This window comes from Sciurus vulgaris, assembly GCF_902686455.1.
Source record: "Sciurus vulgaris genome assembly, chromosome: 11".
Lineage (NCBI taxonomy): Eukaryota > Metazoa > Chordata > Mammalia > Rodentia > Sciuridae > Sciurus > Sciurus vulgaris.
This window is the reverse complement of record NC_136472.1, coordinates 8,942,510-8,959,201: the sequence shown is the minus strand read 5'-3', so window position 1 is coordinate 8,959,201 and position 16,692 is coordinate 8,942,510. Positions and strand designations below refer to the sequence as shown.

Below are 16,692 nucleotides of genomic sequence, written 5' to 3'. Positions count from 1 at the left end.
ATTTCATTTCTAAAACCCACAGAGCGCCACTTTGCTGCTTCCAGAGCTTCAAAGAGCTAATTAACCGCCCAATGAGCCCACCAGGGAAACCAAGCCTGTGGGGGAAGCAACGAGGTAAAGCCAAGGTCAAAAAGGGTAGCTGGGCTCCAAGGCCCTGCCTGCCCCAGCTCCTGTCAGTTAAGAACAAAGGTCCACCCTCGTCTAGCTCAGGGCTCAGTTAGGGAGGCCCCTCGCCCCCGCCTGCTTCACAGTGCTCAAGGCCTACAGCCCCTGGCTGAGCACAAGCACCCTGGACAGGCCCAGATGGCCCGCTCTGCTCCAGGAAACAAGCAGCCAGCCAGCCTCAGCTCAAAGCTGGAGAGCAGCCCAGCTCCAAGGTGGCTCTTTCCCAGGGGTGGCACAGCCAAGAAACAGCAGCAGAGGCTGGCCAAGAACCTCACTACCTCGTGGACTTAGATTTTTCTGATGCCACAACAGGTACCATCAACAGCCCCAGACAAAGAAACAGCCGACTAACACCCTCTGCAAAGAGGTGCTGACAAAGCACAAGGTGGGGCACCATCTTGCCCCCACCGCTCCCAAGCCTACAGTGCCGGAGGCCGCGAGCCACCAGCAGAGAAAGAAAAAAAAGCCACTTGGCGGTTTTAATTTTAGCTACTGTGCCTGACAGGCAGGATTAGCTGGCTTGACCTTTAGTGCTGATGGCTCCCCAGGCCCAGGGTCTTAGTCAGGTGCCAGCTTGCAGGCACAAGTCACCACTGGAGCTCAGTAAATATGGGGGTCCAAGCGCCAGGGAAAGGCCTTCCAAAGGACAAACTAGAGGGATGTGGGGTGAGCCATGTTCTCGATACATGAGTACAAACAAGAACGAGATGGAGGGGCCACACACCCGGCTCCATTCCCGGTGGCTCAGCCACGCAGGGAGCAGGTGGAAGGCTTCCTTAATTAATGTCCCATGGCTTCACTCCAGAAGGGGGAACCGGGGCCTGGTGCTGAGCACAAACGTGGCCCAGCAACTCTGGGGCTACTGTGGGTGCAGGCAGAGGGTTAAAAGAAAATAAAGAAACAGACCCAGAAAACCACACTGCTCTTTTATTCAACGGAACACCCCCCCTTTAGTGCAGTGTTGGATCAAACACCGAAAAAAAGCCCAGAGAAATTTCTGTAGGTAAACCAGTGAAGAGAACGCGCGTTACACATTATTGTCAACATAATCACTCCATGAAGAAGGGAGGGGCGGGAAAGAAGCAGAACAGAGAACAGGGGGCTCATACCCCAGACACCGCAACACATTCAGATATTTGGGATTAAAATAAAAGAGGAAGCCTTCCAGGGAGGAGAGGAACAAATGGATTCTGTGGCAGCCTAGGTGGTTGGGGAGCATGGCTGTCAGGCCAGCCAAGGTGGCTTCGGCTGTGTCCCTACTGCAGGCAGAAGTGCAGGTTGCGTGTGGAAAGCCACCCTTGGCAACCTCACATGTCTCTCTGACAAGGTGGCAGAGATAAACCCGCTACTCAAAAATTTAAGACAAACATTTTTTAGGGGTAGCCATGGCCCCCTGAAATACTTAGAACCAAAGGACACCCCCACTGGCCTAACATTAATAGTCAAAGCCTGGGCCTAAAAACCATTTGCTCCCCTCTCCTTGGCAGGGGGAGGAGGAGGAGGAATGGAGAGAAGGGAAGGATTCTAATTGCAGCAGAAGACCGGGGAGAGCATCTCCTTGGACGGAGTCTGAAGAAAGGAAGAGATAAGGAAATAACAAAGGAAAAAGAAAAAATTAATAAAAATTTCACGATATGGAGCCAGCGTGTTCCGATTCCGTCCACAAAAATAACTCAGGCTGCTTTGCCGAACCATCCTGTCCACCAGGGGCGCTGCTGAGGCTGTCTGCCTGGAAGGGTCACCAATGGGCGCGGAAAGTCCTCACTCTCATGGCTCGGGCCATCGCCGCTGCGGGGAGGGATCCTGGCGGCCCGGTTTGGGGAGAGGCAAAGGGAGTTGGGTGAGGAGAGAAAGACAAAGAAGACACTCGATGCTACGGGGCGCCAGGAGAGCCCAAGCTGGCGCCCCTACTATATCCTGCCCCTTCCCAAGCGAGTCCTCAGTCGCTTGGCCCAGCCCGGTGCGTGCACACACACACATGCGTGCACACACAATCACATGCGTGCGTCCCAATGTCTGGCTCCATATGGTGAGGTTCGGCGTGTGTTTAAACGAGACCAATTCTCTCTATATATAATATATATTTTCTTAAAAAACGAGTCTAGTTCTGTGGTGGAGGCGGTGGGGGAGCTGGAGGCATCCCGAAGGGCGGCATGCCCGCCACCCCCATGCCCATCATGGTGACAAAGTTAGAAGGGTCCATGGGAGGCGGAGGAGGAGGGGGCGGGGCATACATCATGCCGGCGGAACCAGGTGGCGGAGGCGGCGGAGGGGGAGGGGCCCCGGGCGGCAGAGGCGGCTGGACCCCGGGGGGCAGGGGCACCATAGTGGGGTTGCCTTGCATCTGAGGGGCTCCTGGAGAAGCTGCGGCAGCCGCCTGCTGCTGTTGCCATGGCGGGATGGACCCTGTGCCAGCGCTCGTGGTGGTAGTCGTCGTATCTGGGGTGGTAAAGAAGCCCAAGGTCACACGCGCGGGGGGCACACCGCGGCTCTCTGCGGCTGCTGCCTTGGGATGGGGGCGAGGGGCGCCTGCTCCTTGCTTGGCATGCGGTACGGTGGTGGGGGGCGGGCGGGCAGGGCTGTCCTGGTGATGGGGAGTGGAGGGGTGGGCAGGACTACCCTGGGGTCAGCCTCGAGGTCTCTGGGCTTAACGGCATAAGCCCTTTGTCACCAATGCCCCTGTAGGGGCTGAGGGGAAAGTACCAGACACAAGAACCGGCTCTGACGTCCCTCCGCCCAGCCGCCGCCACCACCGAACGGCACATTCAACCTCAAGGCCACAGCTGCTCTCTCCCCGCTGCCCAGTCCCATCTCTGCAGTCTCTCAGGCCCAGTCACAGCCCCGTCCAGAGCAAGCATGCACCTTCCCACTCTGGCCCTATGCACGAGGCCTGCCAGCCAGCAGTTCACTCAGCTGGCGGGAGCCTGGACCTCTGGTACCCTACCTACAACTGCAGGCTCCCCTCCAGACCCCACAGATCTCTCCCCAGACACAGCCACACCAAACATCAGCTTTCCTCACCAAGACACCCCAGGCCAGGTGGCCCCTTCTGTTTCTGCCTCCCAACTCCCCAGCAGAGACCAAGTCTCATCCCAAGGTGTGTGAGCTACCAGGCCCTACTGCTCTAAACCCCAACCCTGTCCCACCCACCCCCACGAGCCCAAAATAGTGCACTCACTTTGCTGCCATGGCAAGGGGGTACTGGAAGCCATACTGCTGCTGGGCGGAGGGGGTGGCGGAGGCTGCTGCTGCTGCTGCTGCCATGGGGGAAGAGGACCAGAGGGAGGGGGCGGGGGCTGCCCACTGGGAGGCGGCGGCGGCGGTGGCATCATGCCCATAGGCGGCGGCGGCATCATACCTACAGGTAGGACAAAGAAGGGTGAGGCCTTTGGTAAGGAGGGAACCTGGGTCAAAGCCCGCTCACTCCCAGACCTGGGTGGAGACCCACAGCAAGCAGACAGTATTACCTTTTCCTTGATGCAGGCGATAGACCCCAGAGCCCACAGGCGTACTTCCCAGGTACTGATCTTGATGGAAGGAAAGAGCAGGGACTTAGCAGGACTTTTGAACCAGCCAGGGAAGACACCCCCCAACATCTTCCTCGGTCACACAGCTTGAATCGCTACCCTCATGAGAGCAGTTCTGAGAGTCCTGATACAGAGGCAGTGCTGGGCCTCCCCATGCATAAGGCACTTCTTAATTCAGATGGAGTCTGCTCCTTCTAGAACCCAAGACTTGGCAAGGCTAGCAGGCCCAGTGCACTGGCAAGCCACTGAGAGAGCTGCTTTCAGGTCCCTTTGCTTATCCCAGAGCCCCAAGGTTTCTGGTCTGACACTTACTTACCCATTGGAGGAGGGCCATGGTGCCCAGGTGGGTGGGGGCCCTGGTTCATCGGTGGTGGCGGTGGCTGCATCCAAGGGGGTGGGGGTCCATTTGGGTTGTGCTGCATGGGATGTCCACCATGCCCACCTGTCAGGCTGGGTAATGGGTGTGGGAAGCTGTGGGGGCCACCTCCAGGCCCACCAGGACCACCTCCATGCATGCCATGATAAGGCCGACTCTCTGACGGGCCAGAATTCATCCAGGGTGGGCGGCTCTGGGTGGTGGACATGAGAGACTATGTGAGAGCATTTCCCGCCAACGTCCCTGCCTGCTCCCCCTGATGGCAACACTGTCCTTCTAGCAATGCCACAGGACCAGGATACAAGTACAGGGTCCTCTCAAAGTAAGAAGTCCCACACTGGCCAGACATTCCAGAAGAACAGTGTTGCCACCTATGTCCATCACTCAGCTCCACCCAAAGCTCTTGGCCATAGCATCCAGTCTCTGAGGAAGAGACCAGGGGAGCGAGACCAAGAGAACCCTCCTAAGGCTCACCGGTGGAGGCGGGTTGTTGGCGGGAGCAGCAGGCCGGGGTGCACTGGCCAGGGGTGTGGTAGCAGGCCCTGAGGTGGAGCCCACAGATGCTGGGACAGGGGCTTCTCCGAGTTCAGCCATCAGGGACAAATATTCTTTATCCATCCGTGCTTTATCCTGAGCTGACTGGGGGTCTCCAGGCCTGAAGTTGGGGTGCAGGACATAGAGAAGGGGAAAGCTCTGATTCTGAGAAATCTCAATATACAGTTTTAAGAGTTCGGTCACCACTTCTTTCTAACCTCTTACTGGGCATAAACAGTTCCACCAGCTCTTTGGTTCAGGCCAGTTCTGCAAGTAGCTTACCAGAGTCTGCCACAGCAGAGGCCTGGGCCAAGAGAACCAGCGAGGAAGCATTAGGCCCTTGCCAGTCACAAGAGCACAGGTCCCCACCACGTCTCTCAAGTTTCATCAAATCCTACTTTTCTACTGTGAGGGGAAAAAACCTATTCAAGACTGGAACAACTGCCAGAAAAACCATCTTAACAAAGCCTTAGGGATTTGCCTCCAGAATAGGAAAATGCTGGTGTCAAGGGCTGATTTATAAATGGTCAAATTCTATAGTCAGTTTATATATATATATATATATATATATATATATACATATTTTTCCCCCTCCCCATTTGTAGATGGACACAATGCCACAATGCCTTTATTTTTATGTGATGCTGAGGATTGAACCCAGTGCCTCACACATGCTAGACAAGTGCTCTACCACTGAGTTACAACCTCAATCATGTTTTTAAATTCTGAGGCAGGATCTCACTAAGGTGCTTTGAGCCATGAACTTGAGCCTGCCTCAGCCTCCTGAGTCACTATGCTAGCTTCAAACAAATCTTTGAGCAACAAAGGCAGTAAACTAATACTGAGTCCCAGTGAAAACATTAATAACCAATCTGGGCCTGGTGGCATACACCTATAATCCCAGTGACTTGGGAGGCTGAGGCAGGAGGATGGCAAGTTTGAGGCCAGCCTAAGCAACTTAGCAAGACCCTGTCTCAAAAATAAGAAAATAAAGGGACTGGGGATGTAGTTCAGTGATAAAATTTTCCCCGAGATTCAATCCCTAGTACCAAAACAAACAAAAAATACTAATAATCAGAATAGAAACCTTCTGATTTTTGTGGACACAAAACAAATAATAAAATAGGGATGTTCTATAAGGTTGTTTCTAATCCTCCTCAGTTTTTCAACCACACCATCACTGGACATATCCACAGGAAGGATACTTCTCTTGGATGCATGAGATTAACCAACACCCAACCATGTGCTAAAGAGAACTATCTTTTATGTCACTGGTTACCAGGAAACCCCCAGAATAGCTAGCTAGTCCCTCACCTTTGGAACTTGCAATCTGAAGCAATGTGGCCAGCTCCTCCACACTTGGTACACACTGTAGTATTGGTAATGCTGCGGGTCTCTGAGCTCTGCCAGGGTCTTAAGATTCTGTTGAGAAGAGAAATCAACTCAAAGGCTGTGGACAACCTCTCCACTTCCACAGGTTCTTCAGGTCTCTGCACACTCTTCTAAACTAATCATTCATTACCTGTTATCATCTTCCCGAAGGGTACCATTCAAGCGAGCCAACTCTCGAAGCTGCATCTTCCGTAGGTCATTCTGGTCCTCTGGGGTCTCAATACCTTGTTTCAGGATGTTTCTGATCTAGTGAAGACACAATGAGAAGTTAGTCATGCATACCTGTAATCCCAGTAACTCAGGAGGAGGCTGAGATCAGCCCCAACAACTTAGCAAGGCCCTAAGCAACTCAGTGAGATCCTATCACAAAATAAAAAGTGCTGACGGCTTAGCTCAGCGGTGAAGTGCCCCTGGATTCAGTCCCCAATATACACACACACACAGTAGTAGCTGCCTCCGACCCTAGGCCGCCACCTAGATTGCTGGGAAGAGGTTTCCTTTCTGGACTCATCACTCACCTGTTCTACGGCCTTTTTAACATTCTCCATTGTATTGGCAGTGACCAGGGCATGAAGAGGCTCGTCTTCCCCTGGCAACATCTGGCCATCTTTGCGCCCAACTTTCCCTTCTTTCACAGATCCTTTCCCCCGGATCATGATCTTGGCGTTGCACTCCTTCTCAATGTTCTTCAGGGTGTTCCCTCTAGAAGCAGAAAGGATTTCATTTGTACTCAATACCCAAGTGCAAACTCAACAGGGGAGGCTGGGCTGGGAGAAAACTGATGGAAAACTACAACTACAGGGAATTAGACTTTCCCACTGAGAACTCTGTGGCCTCTAAGTTAAAGCTCGTCACAGCAAATGTGAGGATTTTACTTCTCTGCAATAAAAAGGGAATATTGACAAGGTTTCTCACAGAAAGAGTTCAGCCAAAGCCAACAACATCTTAACAAAACAAAGCCAATGAATGGTGCTCCAATTAGGCACAAGAAGACACATCTCAGAGGCTCTAAGGAATTCCATACCCCAAAGGCTAGTAACTACTCACCTGGGCCCAATTAGTAGCCCAACGAAGTTGATTTCTGGATACTCATCTTGAGGGATCATTACTTTATCACTCACACGTGTTGCTGGAGGTCTATGGAAGAAAGACTGTCACCAACTCTGTATGTTTCCAGAGGACAAATACTTTCTAGAACTAATCACCAGCACCATGTACTACTCATGGATGATTCTGGACAAGAGGTGAGTAGTACCAAAACAGCCCCAGCAGGTCACATTTGATAGGCATGTGATCTTATCCCAAGGGACCTGGTCCCCTGCTTACTTGTAATCTGCAGGTGGCTTGAAATCAGGGTTGAGGGCAACCATCTCTGTGATGAGGTTGTGCCGCTCCTCTTCCAGCTTTTTGCGGGTACGGAACTCTCGGGTGTTAAGCCGCTTCCCCTCACTATTGTAGATGGGCTCAGGGGAAGGGGACCTGTGGGAAACAGACCCCCGTTACTGCTCTGTCCCTACTTCCCTCATTCCCACATGGACTATAACAGTCTTCCCCAGCCCCTCTGCCTCTCAGACCCTAACACTCTTCGGAGGAACCGACCATAACGTGTGCTACTCGAGATCGTGTGGAATGGGGAAATGGACGCTGGCTTAGCATTAGGGGGACTGGGGTGTGTGTGAGAAAGGAAAAAAAAGGTGGTTTCTAAAAGTGATGCCAGGGGGAGTCTGTACTTTGGGGGAAATCTTTGGACTCTAAGTGGCAAGGACAGTATCATCCTCAGGAATCTTCTTGCCAAATATGAATTTTCTTTCATTTGGGAAAAAAAATATAATATCCCAACTTGATTAACCACAGAAACCCGAGTTTAGGTGAAACGTTATCTCTTGGAGAGCTCATGCCTATCAGGAAGAGCATCTGTACCCCTGACACATAGTGAACACGAGCTCTTTCACCAAAGCAGCTGGGACTCAAGCTATTGCAGCTACTTGGCCCCCACAATGGAGAGAGATGATTCAAGGCTTCGTCTCTGCTTTTCCTTCAATGGCCTGGCTGGCTGTGTCCAAGGCCCAGGAGACAACCTGTTTCTGGCTGTTCGAGGTGGGGAGTCTGGATGGAGAAAACCGTTAAAGTGCTAAAGCAGCTTCTGCGAGAGGCTGCAAATGCAGATTTGGTCAAATACTTGTCTAGGGTCTAAACCTGTCAACAGCAAGGGGGAAACCTATGATTCTCCGCCAGAGTTTACAAGTCCAGAAAGCAGATTATTCTCTCTCATTTTTTAAGGAATAAAATGCTGATGCTACAAGCAAAAAAATAGTAATGATAAAATGGTCAGTTTACCACAGCTGGATTTTGCGGTAATAAAAAAAGAGAAGTTACACTCCTAGAATTCTGAGTTAAGATTACAAAAAGGACCATAGCTTGATATTCTGTATGAAAATTTAGTAGCAGCTGCAAGAAGGGAAAGACCATGTGTATCAGGTTATTAAAAAAACATCCTGAAAGTAGTCCAGACTCCTACACCCTTGGTTTAGTTGAGAGAACCTTGCCTAGATGGAGAGCAAGGACTGAACTCGGCTGCTCCCACTGTCTTCAGCCTAAAGGTAACCATGTCATACCACATCACACACACGATGGAATAAAAGGTCAGGTTTGTTCATGGCTAATGACGGCTAAATGACACCTCCGTTTCTAGCATTTGCATAAACTGTTAGCACAATCCGGTGAAAGTGAACACAGGCAAACATACCCCAGCTCATTAGACTATCATCTTACACATTAAAGTCTACAAGAGATTTAAAAACACTTTTAACTGTGCAAGTTAAGTAACATGAAAATAGCATATAAAGTGGCTTAACTTTGAGATATACCTTAAGAAATAATCTTATTAAAGTAAGAAACTCATGCATTTCCTTCCAACCTGGGCTCAAAAGCAAAACCAATCAGGCATTAGAGCCTTTTTCAAAACTAAGTAAGTGCAAGGGAAGAAAAACCCTACTCTGGTTTTATTTCTAACATGTTTGACATTTCTATGCCCACCCCACGGCTGTCTAGAATTGAGCATTTCTGGCTTATCACCAGAACAAGATGTACCAGTACCAAATTGGCCATTTAAACACCTCACAAGTTTAACCTCTCCCCAAATCATGGAAGTGAAAGGCAAAAGCTAATGATCTAAAGGTTAGACTGAATGGACTTCTTCACCTGAACAGGCATCGGGCACATCAACTAAATTCTAATCCCAGTTCTCCAGGAAGCAAAGAGGTTTGTTAAAAACTCAATCTTTAGAGGAATTGCCTGTAACCTGTAGACATATTATTAAAGGGAAAAAGGCCAAAAAGGCACTAAACAGTTGTGGTCTATAACCTACAATGTAAATTAAAAAAAAAAAAAAAAAAAAGAAAAAGAAAAAATCTTCAAAAAGAAATAAAGCATAACACAATCTTCCAACCAAAATACAGGCAAAAATACAACAAATTTATTAAGTAAAATTAAAGAGTCAACATGGAGAAATAATGAAGTTAATTTGTTTCCTGGCAAAAGGCAGCAGAAAGATGCGTTATGAGTGACTTGTAAAGTCATGACATCATCTTCCTGACTGAATGAGCCACACTGGGTAACAAAAGCCAAAAACACTACTTTCTAAAGCAAACCTTTTAAAGTACGCTGCATGCACTAAGGTATTTCAGTGAGAGGAAGATTTACTATCTTATTAAATGATCAGATTTTAGCTGTTCAAAGATCAATCAGCCAATAAAATTTCAGTTTAAAAAGTTCATCTCCCTCACATACTCTACTTTTTCGAGGTGAGAGAAAATTATAAACTGAAATGACATGACCACAGCTGTTTGAGGCCCACATTCCCTTTAAAAAAAAGAAAAAGGGGGAAAAAAAGTAATTTAGGATTGGTTGCTTGCCTTCCCAAAACAGGTGAGAATATACTGGCCCCTCCCAAAACCCCCAGGCAATGGCCAAGGCTGAAAATTAATTGGCAGTGAAGGAAATTGGTTAGAAATCTCACCTAATTTTAAAACCACCTCAAAACCTTGAGCAGGAATACTGTAGCAATGAGCTGGTCTAAGTTTCTGCCACGCTTAAATTCAGTGATGCTCAAAAATACTCTTAACCCCTGCATCATGTACCTGTGAGAAAAACTATACCCTGGACTTGCAGCCAAAGCAGGCACTGAAAAGGCAGGTTAATGGCCACCTCTCACTGTCCCTAGGGTGGGTAAATCAGGTTAAACCTAGATGCTTACCAATTGGAAACCAGTTGTCCATTTTCCTGTAACTTTTTATTCTTTTTAGTTAAAATTCCAATTTTCTAACTGTTGACTCACCACATACATTTACTAATTAAACCCTAGTCCCCAGAGTGGTCAGACCACCAGTCTCTTTAACTAGGATTTTATATTGAACTGACACAATGTTGCCACCAGTAAAATGTATTGAGAAAAAGGTAAAAGCGTTACTGTCAGCTGGTTAAAACTGTTTCCCAACCTGTCCTCAGGGTTAGGGGGGATGCCCAGGTCTCCTGTGCGCAGTTTACGAGTCAGGTCTTCTATCTGCAGTTGCACTGGAAGAAACCAGGTTAGGAAAGAAAAAAAAGGATGGAAAAAAGACAATGTTACCAAAAAACATCTCAAATCTCAACAACAAGCATGAAGAACTCGGAGACTTTGAAAGGGACGATTGATTGATCAGTGAACACATTGAGGCAAAAACCCCCAACCACCTATCGGCAGGAGTCCACTTACATCTATAGGTTATTTTTCACTTCAAAATGGTTCTCACTTAAGGAAGCAAACCGTTTGTTGGAAGAGGGGTTAGCAATAGACTGTTCACTAAGGCTTACATCAAAACAATTATCAGGAGGTGTTCACCTCTCCCTCCCCACCAACACTTGCTTACTATTACAATTGGCACCCAAAGCCAATACCAATTGTCTGACATCACCGTTACCTGGTTCCCATCAAATTACTTGAGGGCACGACTTGCAAAGTTTATTTTTCTTTGTTAAATATTAAACATAGCCCAAAGTGAGACCCAATTAACATGGGACAAAGAAAAATACCAGTTGAGCAAAGATCATTTCATAAGACCAGGTTTAAAATTTCTGAACAAATACATTCAATAACCAACTTGACACCTTAAATCGATTTATACATATACTTTCTGCACATCCAGACCTGCACTAGTAAGGGTCTCCCAATACCTGCAGTTTTTATGCAAATATTAAATGGAAAACCATGTTTTATCTTCATAAACCAGTAGGCATAAAGTGCTAGTTTATTTTCAGACCCGCTATTAATGTAGAGAGTAGGTATGCAGAAGATGCAAAGTGTGGATCAAGGAGAATACATGAGGCCCTCAGGCCTTGAACCTGAGGCTGTACACGAAAGAGAGAGATGAGGGTTTCACAAAAGTTGCCAGAGAATCCAGGGAAATGTTACACGGTTGATTTTCCAAAATAATGGGAACTGCAGAGCCAGAGGGCTTTCTTCAACAGGCTAATCAATCACCTTTTTCTTACCTTTGCAGCAACCTCAAACAGGGGCAAGGCTAAGTGGGTCGGATTAAAGTTGAGTTGGCTCCCAGATAGGATTAATGTACATCTAACCCCAGATACCTTCTAATTGTAAGTACATCCCACAGGGGTATATACCACACCCTTGTACTGAACCTCTGAAGAAATGAAAATCCATTAACACAAGAGACAATATTAGGGGCATTCTGGACAAGAAAGACACTGTGTACCATAAGAGACAGAAGATGAGTGAGACACATGGCTCTGCAAGTTCCTCCGTGCTGTACACTTTTGACTTCACAGTCAAGTATGTGGCAGTCCTCTTACTGGACTGTGGGGGTATAAGTATTGATCTGAGTAAATAGTTGATAGTGAAATTAAATTAAAAAAGGGTTGCTATCATCCACGGATCAGAGATCTGTACCAGTCTCTGCTTGGATTCTATCTGTACTTTGATGATGGCTATAAACGGCCCTTAGGGCTCAGTGCATTAATGAGGCCAACAGAGAGAGAAATGAAGTTGTAAAGAATGAGTCTGTTGTCCCCATTTTCAAGTCTGCTTATATTCTTGTGATATGACTCCACTAGAGGCATTTCACAAGGTTGTGAAGTCCCACGCTGGTCTAATAAGACACAGTGGGTGGGATGGAGTAGACAGGAGCAGTGGGGAAAGTATTAGTAGTACTGTGAAAAAGGAGATAGACCACCTATAATCCCAACTAGTGAAGACAAGGCAGGAAGATCAAGGAGGATCAAGGTCAATTTACCCCCTCTCAAAAGGGCCTGGGGGTGGTAAAGCACCCCTGGATTAAACCCTCAAATCACACATACAGAATTCCAATACCTCCAAATTCTCAACAATCACTAGGTATGGTGGCATACACCTAAGACTCCAGCAACTCAAGAGGCTGAGGCAGGAGGATTTTAAGTTCAAAATCAGTCTCTCCAACTTAGTGAGACTGTCTCAAAATAAATAAAGAACATGGGCAGAGGGCTGTGTTTGTGGCTCAGAGGTAGAGGGCTTGCCTGGCATGTGTGAGGTACTGGGTTCCATCCTTACCATCACACTTAATAAATTTAAATAAATGTCCATCAACATCTAAAAAAAAAAAAAAAAAAGGACACAGTGGTGCACATCTGTAATAACCAATGACTCAGGAGACTGAGACTGAGGCAGGAAGATCAAGGCCAGTCTCAGCAATTTAGTGAGGCCCTAAGTAACTCAGAAAGACCTCATCTCTAAATAAAAATTTAAAAGGGCCAAGAACTGGGGTTGTAGCTCAATGGTACAGCGACAGCCTAGCATGTGTGATGCACTGGGTTTGATTCTCGGCACCACATATAAATAAAAATAAAGGTCTACTGATAACTAAAAAAAAATACTTAAAAAAATAAAAGAGGTGAAGGGGTGGGAAGTGGCTGAGAGGTACGGTGCCCCCGGGTTCAATCCCCAATACCAAAAATAATAGTAATTAAAGTTAAAGAAAAGGCTTGGGGTATAGTTCAGAAGCAGAATGCTCCTAGTACCAAAAACAAAACACCCTCCCCCCAATAATATAAAAGCCACAAAATCAAAACCCTCTCTAAAATTAAGACCGTGATGGCCTTGAAGCTTTTTTAGGAAGGCCACAGGCTCAAAAAGCCCAGGAGGTCTTTGCCCTAATTTCCTCCAAAGGGGGTGAGTGGGCAGGACAGACGTTTACTTGATTAGTAGGAAATGTTACGAAGTGTACTTTCTGAGACAGTTAGACAAGTATATAAACAGAAAGACTACATCAGACCTTGCATTATTTTCTTAAAGTAATTTGGAGATTAGTTTTAATCCCACTGTGGATAGTCACTCTTGAAATCTCACAGGGGGAAAAGCTACCATTTTATGCTATGTATCAAGCAATATCCCCTTCCCAGCAGAGTTCTTTAGTAGTAAATACAAGAGCCTTCATCTTAAGACAGCTCTCCAGAGACCAAACCAGAAGATGCTGAAGGGAAGGTTAAGTTCAACAAAATGGTAAAAAGGGGTGAACTGTAAACACACTGTCAAGAAACACTGTTCAAAAAAAAATTTTTTTTTTTCCTTTCAGAAAGAACCTATAAAAAGTAAAACCACATTTTAGGGAAAGGGAGGAATATGAAATTATGGTGAAAGGCCATGCTGTGAAAAAGGTACTTGATTTTACAATACCTGCAGTGTTCTCCACTGGGGCCTGTCCAGAGAGGCAGACAAGACACTCACCTCATCAACTGGCAATGAACAGCAGCTGAAAAGGGTGGGCTGCTATACTGGGGACTATTCTCATTCCTAAATGGGGCCCTCTACCTTCCTGGCACTCGTGGAGAACACTGCTGTTATCAACAGACCAAAACAAGGAACTACAAATGCAGCACTTACTGAGCAATACCTGAGATTATGCCAAAGTCATTAGCATACACCTGACCATATCTTGTCTCAATAATAATAATAAACTATAGTACTTTCGACAGAACACTCAGAATAAATAATCACCTAAAAATGCGCTTGGATACAGAACGTGTATTTACCTATATAAGCTCTTTCTTGTTCCCGAGTAAGTCCAGGGGGAATAACTGTAGGCATTCCTGGAATCACTGTCTTCTGTTCCATTGTATCTTGGTTCCATCTGCTCCGTTTCCGCTTCTTACTTGGGAAGTCTAAAGGCAGACAAAGACCATCAGGTACAAATATAAACCAGCAGAGTATTACCAACAGGCAGTTCAGGATCCTTAGGATATCATGCAGAATGTCAGCACACTGTGAAACTGAGAACTCAACCTAAGATTTAAATGGCAAAGAATGAAAAAACGAACCTCAGAGGTCAGAGATGAAAACATGGTCACTACAAGGGTACTTGAGTCTGGGTCAGGAAAGCTGATATTTCACATTTAAATTTGTGTCTAGAACAACTCTGTAAAGCATTTGAACAACTCTTTTTTTCCAGTGATGGGCATGGAACCCAGGTTCCATGTAAAGTATTATGAACGTACACACTATCATTCACAAACAACTAATGGCACCACAGAAACAAGACTGAAGGCTCAGTCTACAAAGAGAACTGCTGGCTCTTCCCACCTCTACCTCCCCCTACCCCAAACACCTTTCTAAAAAGAGATCAGAGCACAACCAAACTCAAACTACTAAATGAAAAGACCTGACTTTTTTTCACAGGAAAAATCTGCAGCCCACACTAGCATTCAATTTTCCTGGCCAGTTAGGCAGACAAGATCTGAACTCTTAAATGACATACCAAAAATACAACAAAACGACACAGATAGTCGCCAAATTCTCATTCTCCGATACACAGGCATTTCCCTGCGTTTACCACGTGGTAAGTGTACTTCCTAAGGGCACATGCCCAGAGAGAAAGCCTTAAAAAATATTTGTAAGGGAGAAACTGATCAGACTGAGAAATCTCTAGGACAAATAAAGGGAGATCAAGTGCCAAAAAAGATCGGGCCCAATCACCACCTGAAGCCTTCCAACCTCTCCCATATTAGTGAAAATCCAGTTTATCGTAAAAGCAGAGACTCTTGTTGTTTGTTTCCCTCTAAGATTCCTCTAAGACCAGAATGGGAGCTGCTCCACGTCGTCAGTGAACCCCTCCCCGGCCTTCACCCCTACACCCTGCACCAGCGGCCCGGAGGGCACAGGTGCGCGGACCCCGGGTCCTCAGATTTGAGCTGCCGCCAAGCTGCGCCTGCGCGCCTCCCGCCCTTCCTCTCCCCGCCAAGCCCTCCCCATCGCGCATGCGCGCTCGAGGCCCCGTGAACCAGGCCGCGCGCACCCTGGGGCGCCTCCGCCCGGGCCTCCCGTGAGCGCGCGCGCGTCCCTGCCGCGTGCAGCCGCCGTCGCCGCCGCAGCGCGCCCCTCCGCCGGCCGGGCCGGTCCGCGCGACGCCTCTCGCGCTGTCGGCCCGACTCACCTCCTCCGCCGCCGGCCGGGCCCGGCTGCTGGTCCTGACGCGGCGGCTGCGGCGGCGACACGCGCTGGTAGAGCGACGGCGCGGGGGGCGGCTGCGGCGGCGGGTACGAGGCGCCAGGGGACGGCGGCGGTGGCGGCGGCGGCGGCTGCTGGGGAGGCGGGGGGGGCGGTGGCGGCGGTGGCGGCGGCAGCGCCGCGAAGGGGAAGGCCGCGGTCAGGGCCCCCATCGCGCCCGGGGGCGCCGGCGGCCCGGGCGCCAGCAGCCCCGCCCCAGGCGCGGGCGGAGGCCCCGGATCGAAGCCCCCTTTGGGCCCGGGAAGCGGGGGGAGGCCGGCGGGCCCCAGCTTACCCAGCGGCGTGGCGTTCGCTCCGGTCGCCATGGCGCCCCCGGGGACCGGCACCGGAGGCGCTCTTCCTCGGCGGCGGCTTCTCCTTCGCGAACCTTCCGGGGGGAGGGGACCCGACTACGCTGCCGAGGAGCGCGCGGAGCCCGTCCTCTCACGCGGCGGGCGGCGGCGGCGCGAGACGCACAAAGAGGGAGGAGAGAGGGGCCGCGGGGGCGGGCTGGGGGCCGCGGGGCCGCGGCCTGGATTGGGCCGGGCGGAGGCAAGGGGTCGAAGCCGGCGGCCTCCGATTGGCGGAGCGCTAGTCCTTCTCGATGCGCGCTGCGATTGGCCGAACCGTTAGGCCAGGCGAGGAAATGGCGGCGAACCCCGGTGGGCTGGGAGGTGTCGCAGCGCGCACTTCATTTGTTACTGCGCGGACTGAGCTCGCAGGCCAGAAAAGAGGGGATAGGATGGAGCAAACTCTGTGACGTAGGGCGGAGAATGCTCTCATTGGCTGCAGGTGAGGGAGTCAATCAACCTCGTTTGCCTCGTAGTGTCGTGTGATTGGCCGACTCTACTTCCAGCCTCTCTCTCTCTCTTTTTCTCCCTCTCTCTACTCTCCTCCCCCAGGGAGCAGTTACGCTGGGATTAGACAAGAAGTCGCGGCGGAAAAGCCCGGGTCGGAACGAGAGTTGCGGCGGGGGAGGGGTGGGGCAGGGAGTGCGCACGCGTATATCAGGGCAAAGCGGCCTCTCCGCTCCTCCCTCCACTGGTCTGGAGCGGAAGCCTTAAGTGACGTCACTCCTTGATCCTGTGGTAACCAGGAATCGTGGGGCCCGAGCGGGGGAGGGGCAGGCTCGTTGGCAAGCCGGACCCGTTGACGCCGCAGAAGGAAGGGACTTCCTGTTTTCCATG

The 16,692-nt window shown here is 49.4% G+C and overlaps 1 protein-coding gene across 25 annotated transcripts; it reads right to left on the bottom strand.

Moving 5' to 3' along the window:
* Window positions 1-1,074: 1,074 nt before the first annotated feature.
* SF1 (splicing factor 1) lies at window positions 1,075-16,198 on the bottom strand. Of its 25 annotated transcripts, none has more exons than XM_079104204.1 (14): window positions 15,453-16,198; window positions 14,056-14,184; window positions 10,491-10,566; window positions 7,321-7,473; window positions 7,042-7,131; window positions 6,513-6,696; window positions 6,125-6,240; window positions 5,917-6,024; window positions 4,543-4,723; window positions 4,009-4,282; window positions 3,633-3,692; window positions 3,344-3,523; window positions 2,400-2,604; window positions 1,075-1,968 (listed from the first exon to the last, which is right to left on the bottom strand). In XM_079104204.1, exons 1-14 carry the CDS (start codon window positions 15,829-15,831, stop codon window positions 1,839-1,841), a joined length of 2,265 nt encoding a protein of 754 aa, XP_078960330.1. In that variant the 5' UTR covers window positions 15,832-16,198; the 3' UTR covers window positions 1,075-1,838. The 25 variants fall into 25 exon arrangements, with proteins under 25 accessions (XP_078960330.1, XP_078960331.1, XP_078960314.1 ...); XM_079104205.1 differs by having other exon boundaries at window positions 15,801-16,194; XM_079104188.1 differs by having other exon boundaries at window positions 1,075-2,604.
* Between the last annotated feature and the right edge of the window lie 494 nt (window positions 16,199-16,692).